Below are 14,064 nucleotides of genomic sequence, written 5' to 3'. Positions count from 1 at the left end.
TTTGCTCCATGTGCAATCTGCAAATACGCAGCAACAGGAATCGTGTGGACGCAAACTCGGCAAGGAAAGTAAATTCCTTATTATAGGAAATTAACTCTCCATAAAATTAAAGTATGAGACATTAACGCGACTTAAATTAACGTGAAGCTCATGTAAAACGACTTTCGAAGAAAGAAAATTAACGCGAAGGAGGAGGTAGAATTTTACAATAAAGGAAATTAACGCGATCGAGACACGGTGGTGACCACTGGAACAAATTTATTGAAAATTAGATGCAAAAAAAAAAAATCACTGAACAAAACTGAGCCCTCTGGTCAACAAAACAGTCCTCAAAATTCTGATAAATGTAGGGTTTAACGGAAAAAAAGAAGGCTTGTACCTTATTTTATTGTTTTTAGGTGTCATGAATGTCTGGAAAAGTTTCAAAATAGGGTTAAAATAATGCATATTAAGGGCGCGGAAATTAACGCTGCACTTTATTAATGTCTTGAAAAAAACGCTACACATAATTAGCGCGACATAAATTAACGCGAATTTTAACGATTGGCGTTAATTTCATGGAGCATTGATGTCCGATAATAAGGTACGTGAATCCTTGTTAAATGGTAAAACAGAGACACCTCCATAGACGAGGCAAGTTATCATGTTATCGACGACTATTTCCAGTGGACAACTTTAATTGAATCGATAACTGTTTGTGTTTAGGAAATGCGTTTCCACTACGAAAATTTTACTTTCCGATAAGGAGCCCTGGAAAATAGCGACAAGAAAAGAAGAACCGCCGAATTAAAAAATCGTCTGTGTCGAAATCGTCTGCGAAATGGATTTCAGTAATCGATAACTGGCTTATAGAAGGGAGAAAGCAAATGCGAATTTGCAGGAGCTGTTAGCAGAGTGAGATAATTTTACGCTACGTAATAGTTTGTAATGAACGCGCTTGCAGAATAACAACGGTCTCGGCCTCACAAGAGATAAATACATTTATTGCGAAATGCATGGGTTGGATTCCATCTAGAAGTGCTCTTGAGCATTTAGGAAGGGACTTTCATTAGTATTCGAAGAGCGAGTAACGTGGTCTGCAATGTTGAAGACAAAAGGCTCCTCGCAAACGGGCACAACATTCTCAGCCATCAACTGCCAACATTCTTGGGGTGTTACATGTTGCGTCCGCTTGCACAATCTATTGAATGTGGTTGCGTGTTGTTGGGAGTTGTTGTGTGAAGATTGATACTGGTCAAATTTTCGAGCCAACAACTCACCACATTGTTTTGTTCCGTGATCGCCGAACGCCCAACAATGTTGGATCCCATTTGCATAGCTCTTTCAACATTGACACATATGATATGATATCCATTGAGATAGCAATACACTAACATGTTGAAAACAGTTTGTAAGTTTACAAAGTCTTATCTCTCCCATAATACACTGCACGTCCTTACATTGTCGGTAGTCGCTTTGCACACCACTGCCAACACAATTCAACTTCTGCGAACCTATTCCTCCCAACAATGTTTGGAGCTGTTGCACCCGTTTGCACGGAGCCTAATACTATTATTCATGGTGTTTCTTTTCTTTTCTCTTGTAGCTCGTGCTGGTCCGTTGCCCCCATCGACCTGTAAAGACAGCAACTCCATCCAGTGTCCACTTTGGGCTGCGAACGGGGAGTGTTCAAAGAACCCTGGATTTATGAAGAAAAACTGCAAGAGGAGTTGTAGGGCTTGTGGTAAGAACACTTGCTTGTTAATCTATCAGTCTTTCCGTCTGTTTTGTTGCATGGGTTTATTAACTATGCTGGGTTATTCTCGTGGCAGGCAAACGTTTCCCTATTTCTTGATGTTTTTCAAGGGTACCCCAGTTAACGCTCAAAAAGCATTCTTGCCTATTTATAGTCTATACATGCTTGTTGCTCTGTACCCTCTTATGCACATCACTTCTTGGATGCCATTGGGGCTTACGTTTCCTCATTGTGTATGGTAAGCATCACTGAGACCAGAATTACAAGACCTGCCTCTCTTCAAGATTGTCTAAATCACAACAACACGACTATAACGAGACCGGGTAACCGCCACTTAATTTCAAGACGAATCGTAATACGGTGGCTTAACTCAGTAAACAGTGATACCCTCCAAAGAGGTTCTAACCTGATAGGCACATAAACAAATTAAATATCTAACATTCCCTCTTTTTGGAAAGTATGCAACAAAAGCTGGTAACTAAAACGTTAGTTTTTCGAAAGGGAACTTGCATGGTACTAGCCATTTTCTGACAAACTGCAAGTTCAGTACAAGCTTCCCACTGGTAAAATACTTTTTCATCCACGATTTAGCCAATGGCGTCCTTTGATTTTTGTTGGAGTTGAGTGCCTCATATTTAGGTCGGGTATATTTATTGCAAAGCTTTATTATTACTGAATGAAATGATATATGAAATGCATCAAGTATTGAACTGCGGGTATGAAATCAAGTGAAGTGAAACTATGATCTCCGCAGTTGTGAACGAAATTTTCGATATTGCATACAGAAGCCTGAAAAATTCAAGACTTCAACTGAGCTATGAAGCCAATGACATTGTGAAATGGTCATTTGTGCGTTCTAATGTTCCCGTGATGAATGAATCAAGGAATGACAAGGTATGAAATTGATCATATAATGAACTGCGGATGTGAAATCAAGTCCATTTCATATATCATTTCATTCGTTGATTCATTCATCACGGGAACATTACAACCCACAAATGACCAGTTCCCAACATCAGTGGCTTCACAGCTCAGTTGGTTAAAGCGTCGCACTGGTATCGCGAGGGTGCGGGTTTACGCCCCGTTCATTAAAGTCCTGACTTTTAAGGCTTTATTGTTATAAGCTCCCACATTATCACAGAGATCGCATCAATTTATTTGTTTCTCCTTCCTAGGTTGAAAACCTGTCCGATAAACACTTTAATGTGGGATAAAATACACCGAGATTTTTGGAATGCAAATGACTTTACGACGCAGTTCCGATTGTCAGTGTAAGCAACAAAATAAAGGTTTAGACATAATAAGGAGCTTTAGCCATTTGTGAATGTTATTTAAGCTCCTTTTTGTCCTCTTAAAGATTTTTTGTCTGTAGTTCTTTAAAGCGTTAGGCTAAAAAAGTACTTTACATGATTGCAGACGTTTATTGTTTTTCTTACTTCACAAAATGTAATCGCTTATCCAAAACATGAATCAGGGGAGTAAGGATGCCCGTGTGGTAAAGCACGTACCTGACGTGCATGCCATTTTAATACGAATTGATAATTGACGACCCCATAGAGCTCATCAGGGTAGCTTGATTCGAAGAAGAAGCTTATGAAGAAATGCTAAAAGCCGATAAGATCGTGGACAGAAGTAAGGCTGGTTAGCTTGTTTTTCGAAAGTACAAGTGCTGCGACCACACATCAAATCTACTGGGTGAGAAGAAGTTCCGCAAGGCAAAGTTTGCCGCCAAGACAAAGTGGAAAGAAGTCAAATGGAGTTCTGCTGGTGCGGAAAAATACTAAATCGAGGGATTCTCAGCTTTTTCGCGGTAAGATACATGATGTATTACATCTATTCAAACAAGCTAATAGAGAGTTTGTTGAATTTGTTAATAAGATTAATTTTAAATACAAGGTTGAGAAATTTACATGATTCAATTTACTTTATTCCCCCTCTTTGATTGTTCACTCAGTTCCCGTGCATGTCAGTATGCAATTAGCTGCCTATTACATCCTGTTTTTGCTTGTTCGTCGATTATAGATTACAGATGATAGGTTATAAGTTGTATTTGTTTTCTCTATATTTTTATATGTATCTTGGTATTCAAGTGTAATGTAAACTTCTGTTATGTATTCAATAAAAATACATTACTTAAAAAAAAATTAAAAAATAAAAATAAAAATAAATTAAAGGGAAAAAAAAAATATATATATATATATATATATATATATATATATATATAATCAAAAAGAGGTGGCGATCGAGTCAATTAAAGTGCTCAATACATAGGTAGTGCGTAAAGTAAATGTAGAAGTAATGTGGTGCATTTATATAGCGTCTTTATCACAAACGTCTCAAAGGCGCTTTACAAAGATCAATTTACCCCCAGCGGACTGGAAGCATATACAGGCGCAAATTGCAGCCGCTTCTAAGCAGTCCATGCATGCTGGTACTCATTTTACCGACCTCGGAAGAATGGAAAGCTGAGTGAAGTTTAGCGGGAAAGAAGGTCGCCAAATATTCCACTCTCGGCAGAACCGGGAATGGAACCCGGGACCTTAGGGTTGGAAGGCAGAGATCTTACCACTGCGCCAACCCCTCCGCTGATAGAGGGCTATAGAGGGCTGTGAGAATTAAAACATAGCTACACGGTAATTACCCTACAGGCCTGTTTCGTAAGGCTTGAAGCCTCACTCATCAGGAGTTTTATTCACACTGTTTCGCACTTATTTTTATATTGATAATAATACCACACATATAAAAATAAGTGCGAATAAAACTCCTGATGAGTGAGGCTTCAAGCCTTACGAAACAGGCCTGTAGGGTAATTACCGTGTATCTATGTTTTAATTCTTACAGCCCTCTCTCTCTCTCTCTCTCTCTCTCTCTCTTCTCTCTCTCTCTCTCTCTCTCTCTCTCTCTCTCTCTCTCTCTCTCTCTCTCTCTCTCTATATATATATATATATATATATTTTTTTTTTTTTTTTTTTAAGAGGAAAAAAGGACGCAACTACATTTCCCGACAAGCCTGTTTCGTGAATCGCTTCAGGCTTGAAACAGGCTTGTCGGCAAATGTAGTTGCGTCCTTTTTCCTCTTAAAATATTTATTACGCTCTGCTTTAACGTATTGAGCACTTTTCCACGAGAAAATCGACTTACAGACTCCCTATATATATATATTTTTTTAATTTATTTATTTATTTGTTTATTTAAGTTACGTTACCATGTGATTTCTCGCGTTGGTTGAATCGCCTGAGCATCCAACAAAACTTTCAACTGAAGGTGAAATGGCGTTCACCTTGGGCAAACAACAAACGGAGTGGGGATGAAAGAGTGGCTAGCTAGGTTAACTAAATGAACAGCGAACTGTTGTTGTCGTCAACTGTTCCACCGGGTGCTTGCAGATGTTTAGGACTGGTTCACACATACGACGCAAGCGAAAGCACAAGCAACATGCGCAGACTCATTACAGTCTTGATCATTAGTACCAGTTCTTTTAGGACAAAAGATCCAAACATACAACAAGTCAATACGTTTGCACTTGTTAACTATGCCTATGCTTGCGTTGTTATTGGGAAATCCTTCTTTATATTTTTTGCCTCATCAGCATAAGGCTTTTTTATTTTTAATCAGTCAGCCGCAAATAAAGTACTGAATATTGAAAGTGAATTACATAATGCATACTTTCCCGTGAAAGTGGTTGTTAAATAAGGCTGTGCACTAGCCCCTACATTGTTTGCTTTCTTTGTGGGTGCTGTTCTTCAATTGGCAGAGCCTCAACGGAGAAAGCATGGAGTTGATATGGATTACCGATATGATGGCGATTTGGTCAATCTGTGCCAGTTACAAGCCAAAACCAAGATGTCTACAGTCTCAATTGTGCAGCTCCATTACGCTTATGAGGCCGCAGTCTGTTCGACATCAGAAGAGGGATTACAGAGGATCACAGATGCGTTTGCAGAAGTATTGTTTCGAGCTCTCTATGGTACCACCCTCGCAGCTGCCAGTGTACCCAAAATCACTGTGGATGGAGCTGTCCTTAAGGTAGCACCACACTTAAAGTACCTTGGCAGCTATGAGGCCTGTGTTGTGTCCCTTGATCGTGAGATAAATAATAAGATCAGTTCTGCTGTGTGGCTTTTGGCAAGCTACGTAAACGTGTCTTTGGTAGCCGCGAACTTGAGCTCCCTACCAAAATGCAAGTGTTAAAGCTGTTGGCATACCAGCACTTTTGTGTGGTTGTGGAACTTGGACTACGTACCGATATCAAGTAAAACAGCCAGAGAAACTCGACCATAGATATTTACGTACAATCCTGAACATCGAGTGACAGGTATGATCGTGTTTACTTACTAATGCTGAGGTTCTTGACTGGTGCTCTATCACAAGCAAAGAGGCTATGTTGCAACCAAGTAGTCAAAGATGGTATGGACACGTGGAGCCCTCTTCTCGAAAGTCCTGAATCTTTACGGGCCATTTTCGGGTGTCACAATTCCCTTTGTATCTCAAGAACGGAAAGGAATTAAGTCTTCAAACTTCAGTTATTTTAAGAAAACATCGGCTTTCCAAAACAAGTGGTTGGCAGTTTCACAAATGGCTTTTCGGGCCCGAATTTCGGGACTTTTGAGAAACTGGCCCCTGGCTAGAATGAATGCATAACATTTGCCTAAACAGTTTCCCTTCGGTCAGCTCTCTAACCCTAAACCCAGGAACCATAAGCATCGGCGCTCCTAAAAAAAGATTCAAGGATATCCTGTAAAGGACCTTCACTGATTGTGAAATCAGTAACTGGGCCAAGCCCCAGCAGATAGATTGACGGGGAGGAGAGCGGCTTTCAATGGTGTAAAGACCTTTGAAAACAAGATGTGTTTGGCTTAGGAAGGCTAAAGGGCAAGACGAAAGGTTCCCGAGGCATTCAAATTAATGCCTAATGCCTACCGTCTGGGTAGTTGTCTGTGAAAAAATCATATCAGTGGATCACCGTGCTCGTGTCGAACGGCAGTTATCCTGATGATGATGATGAAACTGAAAGGCTTAAAATTAGAGGTTTAAGTAAGTTTAACAAGTTCTTTTATCTTTTGAAATCAATTTGTAAATAACACGATGCTTTCTATGAGCAAACACGTATATTACTGAAACAAATGTAAACGATGACGTCAGCAAAGATTGTCCTATTGCAAACCCTTCTTAAGTGGCACAATTCCTTTAAAGCGCTTGAAGCGATAAGTTTGAAACAAATGCCTGAAGAATCTTCAGCCAAGTACTCGAAAGCTTTATGGAGATTGTTGAAGGCCGCCTGGTAAGTTGAACTTTATTTTAGTAACTGGCTCTTGGAATTGTGTATAGAAGTACACGTGTATACTGACTCGTCCACACTTTTTCTCTGTTTAGAGTAAAAACCTGTAAAGTGAATAAAGGCGTTATAGTAACATTCACAATTGCAGCCTAAGTGTATTCATCGGGTACAGTCCACGGTCAGTATACATCTAGTAGTATCTATTTCGGCATCACTTTAATATTCAAGAATGCATCCTCTCGGTAAATCTCCTGTGAAATCAGGGCGTTGTCATTAGCGCCAACTTGGCACCATGGATATACAACTTAACGGGTTTTTTAGACTCGTATATTGAAAAACAACGCATTTTTTGCTGGAAGAGAATTTCCAGTTTCCAATTCCCGCGTATTCCTCGATTATTTCGACTGATTTATTTGCCTTTTGTCTGTCTAATTTATAGATGAAATTTGTGTCTTTTTCTTTCGTTTAAAAATGTACATTTTTCTTTTCCTCCTTACATCGCAACACGTTCTGGGACAGGTTTCTGAGCAATTAAGAAAGCACAATGGGTCGCAAAATTGTAAAGGGCTAGACAACAACTTTGAAAGATGGAGCAAAACTTTGGACTTGTAATCGGAATCTTGGGTCTTCAAAGATCTTCCCACTGGAGAGACGGATTTAGCAGGGGACGAAAACAAGAATGGACGCGGTGACGTTTTGCAGCAATACTGGGGACACTCCCTATTGCAAAGGGAAGAGCAGAAATCAGGACATGGAAAAGTTGTCGAAGGTGAGGTTGTAACGTTCCCAGTCAAAGTAATTGGCTCATTCCATAGTGACGTCTGGACTGCAGGTGTGCCGTGCACGATAGGCTGCTCGAGTTTGGTAAGACCCTGACAACACTCCAATGGACAAGTGATACCACAATGGTTTTCACATTGTTCTGGACAGGCTTTCGCTGCTGATGCTGACGAATCTGGAAGAAATGGTCTCTGGCAGCAATTCTGCGGGCAAGGTGGATGACAGTATGTTGAGCAAGTGCTTGGACAGGGAATAGAAGGAAGTAGAGTCACCTTGCAGCAAAATTTGGGACATAAATTATTGCAGCTTGAGCTGCAAAACGTCGGACATAATTCTAGATATGGTGTTGGTTGCTGGGATGGAAGCTGTTTCGAAGAGCAGCAATAACTAGGGCAAGAAGGAACACAAATTATTTTGCAGTGAGAGGGACAAAGCGATATGGGGGCAATTGTGATCTTGCAGCATTCCTTTGGACACGATGAAAGACAATTGGTGTGACAAATCGGATTGCACGTTGGCTGTAGCATTGCAACTGTGGGAAGTGAAGGAGTTCTGCAGCAGTGGCTTGGACACGAGGAGTCACATGAATCTTTACAGCTACTTGGACATAGCGCTGAGGATGGCGTGGAGGCTGTGCAGCAATGTGTTGGACACATTTGATGACAACTATTTTGGCAGTTTGATGGGCATATAGGTTGATAGGATGGTTGCACCACATTGCAGCAATGGTTGGGGCACGGTGGACGGCAATTGAGGCTACAATAAGTCGGACACGTCTGCACTTTGGGGTGTTTAGGGGCTTGACAGCACTGACTGGGACATCCTGTTCCACATGGAGATTTTTGAGCACACTCTGTTGGACAATGCCGTGTTGTCGGTGGCTTTGGCATGGCGGCTTTGGAAACAGGAAGAACATGAAAACGTCAGAAGGCCAGCTTCGTGATATCATCTAAGGTACATGCACAGCGGCTGCAAAGAGAATTTAATGATTCTAACTAAGTTAAATTCACCATTGAATCTCATAGGCCAAGCTTAGTCAGCAAGCAGGAGATGGCGTTTTCCCGCATGCTTTATCACAAGGTATATGATCATGTCGCCAAAAAACGAACAAATTAAACAATTTTGTTTCGTATTATGGATGCGCTTCGTAATAACGTCGTAAGGTTTAAATCAGAATACTAAATGGACGGAACCTTAAACCTCGTCATCGTGGCTGTGGTAAGCCTACTTACCAACACATCGATGGCCATTGAAGTAGAATCCAGGTACACAGATACAGATCCCACGAACACAGTGGGAATGAGATGGGCAGCCTTTACAGTCGTCCTCTATGAATTAACCAATATTGGAATATTAGTCTTGTGTAGCAATTGGTTCTTTGCTAGGCTCAAACTTGTTGTCCCTGAATATACGTGATTTAAGCGAATATGTATGGAGTGGGTTGGAGGAACATTTTTTTAATTTTAAAATTTGCACCAGTTTCAATATGTGATGGAGTGGAAGAAAGCTTGAATGAGTTTTTTTTGCAAATATACGAGAATGTCATTTCTTTTCCAAGGCGCAGACTTTCCCTGCTTTAATCAAACGTCCCATGAAACTCGGTTCCCGTCCATTAGCTCAGGGGTGGTGATCTTTTGCTAAGTTACCTCTAAACTTATGAAAGTTAAACAGCATGAAAGAGTCAAGATTTTCCATCAATTTGGCCCCACAAGATATGTCATGTGAATGACATTGGCATCGATGTATCTCCAGCATGACACCAAAAACTGCTTTTCATTCTGATTTCCCGCACTCACTCATTAGTGAAATGATCGCCAGTTTTGCTCTTCATAGGGCACCAAGGAGCGAAATTTGTGTGTTAAATATGAAGAGATTAATCTCATCAACAAGACCTGCTTGAAATTAAGTTCGCACCAATTGTACTACACGATTGTTATATCTGTCTCTAGAGATTGCTTGCAAATCACTTATGATCAAACTTGAATGGCTAAGCACTGTTCTCACTTTGGCAATGTTTTCCATTTCCAATGAATCCCGGCTTGCACACGCATTCATCATTTATACACGTTGCATTTGGACTGCATCGACGGCATCTTTTTACTAAAGATTTAAATACGACCATCACAAACTGAAACATGGACTCTGTTTTATTAGCATACACCTTTTTCCAAAGTGGCCACCATTTAGATATTCTTTTGTTTTTATTCAAAGGAGACCTTGATGCCTCGTTCAATGTAAAATTTCTTGTGAATTTTAAGGCATCAAACATCAGAGGCTAATTTGAATTAAAACAAAAGAATATTTAAATGGTGGCCATTTTGGATATAGGTGTATCTTTTCAATATTTTAAGACGTTAGAACCTTTGGAATGAATTAATTATTGTTGTTAACTGTCTCTATCAATTTGAACAAGATATTGATGTAGATAGATAGATAGATAGATAGATAGATAGATAGATAGATAGATAGATAGATAGACAGATAGTTTATTAAAAACTGCATCGCAGCCAACGGCTGAATTACGCAATTATTTACAAATGCCTTACAATACTTAAAAAATTACAAATGAATCCTAGATAATAAGTCAAAAACTGATTATGAAGACAATATTAAAAATTCCATATAAAGTATTTATGTTAAAATATGTTAACTTATAAAGTATGTATATATGTGGGATAAAACTGCAGCCTGGACTGTTTGGACATCGCATATATAAAAATGTTTCTTGTTCTGTTCGTACAAAGCTTCGGCATATTAAAATGGCGCGGTCGTCTTAGGTTATAGCGTGAGTTGTCATAGTCCGGTGGAAGGAGCGCTTTCAATTTATGGTTTGGATTGCTGACAATGTTATCAAAAAGCTTGTTGCATAGTAGGTAATGATGCTCCCAAATGGGTGTTACCCCACTTCTATTGCCGAGTTGCAATGCACTTTCCTGATGTTATTATTGATATTGCTCTTTTCTCGAGCCTTACCAGCTCGTTCTTTAAGTACTGAGGGAGACCGTTGGAAAAGACAGGTGCTGCATAATCTATAACAGATCTCACGCACGATACATAGAACATTGCTAGATCTTGTTTCGGAACTCCCGCTCTTTTTAACTGAGTTAGGAAATAGAGCCTCTTGCTAGCCTTTTTGGTTATCACAGTTACACGGTCGTTCCATGTTAGATCGTTCGCTATTGTAAGGCCTAGTAGCTTTGTACTAGTAACTAACTCTACCTCGTTCCCTTCTATGATGACGGGATCAAAGGCTCTTTGCTCTTTAGCAAAGGAGATCCTGAGTTCTTTACACTTATCAGCGTTTAGTTGAACCCTGTTCTCGCGGGACCACTCTATTACTCTGTTAGCTATTGCTTGCATGTGACTTACTCCGCCCTTTACTACTACCTCAGACGTCGTGGTGTCGTCCACATATTTCCAGAGGTAAATGATATTACAAGAACGCGTGGCAACCTCGAATAAACATTTTAGTGACTTTCGTAAGAAATTGAGAACATTTAACTTCTTGAATTTTAAGGCCAGCTGTAAATGTAATTATTGTATTTCTTAGGTTTTTATCTTATATTAGGCACTTCATTGATGTTTTTTTTTTTACCCATTAGGACTTGTATACTTTCTATCCGTAATTTATTAATTATTTTATACATTTGTTATTGTATTTTCTTTTTATTGATTTTAACGGCCATGCATTTCGTACATTAGCCTCATCCTACGCAACGACTATAAGTAATTGATTGATCGAAGCTAACTCTGTCTGCTCTCTGGGTAAATAAGATGCATCTGCTCATGTTGACTCACGTTTTTCGCATTGGAAGCCATCACCTTTGAATCCAACCCTGCATCTACAGGCTCCTTGGACACAAATGGCGTGAATATCACACTGATCACAATCATCCACTGCCGGGAAGAAATGAAGTAAATCAGAAAAACATATACTCTCAACATTGTGTGCTCTCAACAAGTGTGCTAGCGAAGGAAAACTGCGTTCAGCAACGAAAACACCTTTAGTGGGTCAGTGTTAAATGTAAAGATGCCAAAGGTGACTTTTGGAAAGACACATTTTTTTAGGCTGAGTAACATCTTGACAAGTGTGTTACTTTTGGAAACGTGCCCATTGACCACAGTAAAGATCTCCCATGACTGTTTATGAGAAACAAAATACCTTCACAGTTCGTTCCTCTGTAGGATCCAATGCATCGGCAAGAATACCCGTCTGTAGCTTCCGTGCACGATCCACCGTGGAGACAGGGATTTGGGTGGCAGTAGGACTTTGCTAAAGGCAAGAAAATTCAAAACATACCCTTTCTTTAATTGTCTATTTTCTCGTCTTGAGGAGCAAGGTTTCCCAATGGATGCTGACGTTGCTTGAAGCATGCTACACTACTAATAACGGACTTAACACTTGTTGGTTAACGAGGTCTCGAAACTCATTGGTTACTAAGGGTGTCTGTGGATTATTCGGGCTCATATACTGCTCATCCCACCAACTAGATTTGTCTTCGGTGTTTCCTAGTTCTCCTCAAACGTCTCAACTCTCAGTTTGTGTCTTAATCATATTCTATGTATTTCTAGTATATCCTTCCATACACAATCTCACGAGCTTATTGCAACAAAATTTACGTTTAGATGAGACAAGAAAGTCATACGAATCCCAAATAAGGATCATTCTTTAACCATCATTCCCCCTTTGGACCAACTCCTTCCACTGCGGCTAAGTACCATGCAGGTTTACAGGCTTGCTATTTCTTCAAACAAAAATCCAATTACATCTCTGTTCACACGTGGCTCCTTGAAAGCCTTTCAGGCACATGCACTGGAATTTCTTTCCTTTCGGAACACAGCTGCCATCGTGCAAACAGGGGTAACCAGCACAAGAAGCAGGGGGTCTTTGCGTGGGGGCTGCTCCTGCTAAAGAAGAGAAAAGCAATTGACTTCTTGGGGGCTACATCTCTAGCGCTGGGATCCTTTGGGCAAACGTACGTCCCATCGTTCTATTTTTGTAACATCTCAGCTTGTTAATATAACATTTTTGGGATCAAGTAATGTCTTACGACTGGAAAACTACTAATACACCGTGGAAGTAATGGTAAATTGTGGAAAAGAATAGATCTTGTCTATTTTTTGTTCAACGTCGTTCAACAATGTTCACATAATGAATAGCCTCTTTTAGCACTTAGCATAATGCGATACACAGTTCAACATTTGTGTAACGAAAGATACAACAATTGCTGACCAGCGGCATTGGAGTAGCGCCCACACCTGCTGTAACTTACGATAGAAGCCGTAAAGCATGGTTGAAGTTAAAGAAAAAAGGAGCCATCGTCTTGCCTTCGACTTCGGTCGACCTCTTGAGTGATAAACAAATAATGAACGTTTTGTCATCAGTTGAAAGACCAAGGGTAAACTTCTCCCATATAATCAAATCAAGAGACGGAAAATTTGCGTCTGTTGGTTCATACACATTCTAGGATCTTCCAATTGGTATGATCCTCGTTTTTTGGGGTAACCAACGCCCTAAATTAGTGAAAGCCACACAAGTGATCAAGACGAATCTAGGTTATACGGAAATGGAAAGGTGAATGCATCCACATCCAAAAAAAAGACTTATCATTAATCAGCTGATGTTCGTATTCTTCCATAGTGGAGATCAGGTTCTTGTTTGTCTAATCTTGATGCAAGGAATCTTTGAATATAATCGTGGAATTACCATTGTTGCCGATGGAAAGCTCACAGTAATTGCCTTGGTAACCAGATGTACACTGACAACTATGGCCATTTGGCTTTTCGTAACATGATCCACCATGTCGGCAAGGATTTGGAACACAAAATCTCGGATTAGAAGCTAAAGGAAACAGAAAAAAGAAAACTCCATACAGTAAATTCCTGGGCTAAGGAATTGTTGCTCGAAAGTGAAGTCCGTCATGTTGCCCTATAACATAAATAATTAAATAATTCATCTATCAGAAATACAGTCATTTTTATCTTACTTTTCTTGCTTTTTTATCCTGCTTTGAGCCGTGACTAGCCGTTCAGTATCAAACATTCGACGTCATAATTCGGCTTAATTCTTGTTTACTTTTTAACAGCGATTTATCAGTTCCCCTACTACCATTCGGCTGTTTTCAAGCCTCTTTATCGCTATGGACGAAATTACAATCTCTCATCACACTATCTCAAAGCCGTAGGTGCCATTTGAACTCACCTCCTGCCCGATAACATTCGCCTCGAATCCCATTTCCATAGAAACCAGCGTCACAGACGCACTTTCCAG

The 14,064-nt window shown here is 39.9% G+C and overlaps 2 protein-coding genes across 2 annotated transcripts in view; both read right to left on the bottom strand.

Annotated features, from left to right (window-relative positions):
• Positions 1-8,597: 8,597 nt before the first annotated feature.
• LOC138031226 (fibropellin-1-like) overlaps positions 8,598-14,064 on the bottom strand; it is a 22,312-nt gene continuing 16,845 nt past the window's right edge. The window contains exons 14-21 of the mRNA XM_068878906.1: positions 13,996-14,064; positions 13,510-13,635; positions 12,561-12,695; positions 11,956-12,066; positions 11,592-11,690; positions 9,798-9,893; positions 9,026-9,121; positions 8,598-8,762 (exon numbers count right to left, since the gene is read on the bottom strand). The exon at positions 13,996-14,064 is cut by the window's right edge and continues 42 nt beyond it. Coding sequence (XP_068735007.1) covers positions 8,743-8,762; positions 9,026-9,121; positions 9,798-9,893; positions 11,592-11,690; positions 11,956-12,066; positions 12,561-12,695; positions 13,510-13,635; positions 13,996-14,064 — 752 coding nt within the window. The 3' untranslated portion in view covers positions 8,598-8,742. The remainder of the gene's footprint in view (positions 8,763-9,025; positions 9,122-9,797; positions 9,894-11,591; positions 11,691-11,955; positions 12,067-12,560; positions 12,696-13,509; positions 13,636-13,995) is intronic.
• Positions 10,445-11,581, bottom strand: LOC138033274 (uncharacterized). Its single transcript, XM_068881039.1, is given in 4 exon segments — positions 10,445-10,692; positions 10,695-10,719; positions 10,722-11,315; positions 11,543-11,581. Coding segments are annotated over 4 exon segments (906 nt in total).

Source organism: Montipora capricornis, chromosome 14 (genome assembly GCF_036669925.1).
Source record: "Montipora capricornis isolate CH-2021 chromosome 14, ASM3666992v2, whole genome shotgun sequence".
Taxonomy (NCBI): Eukaryota; Metazoa; Cnidaria; class Anthozoa; order Scleractinia; family Acroporidae; genus Montipora; species Montipora capricornis.
The sequence above is the reverse complement of the archived record's forward strand: the minus strand, read 5'-3'. Positions and strand labels throughout refer to the sequence as shown.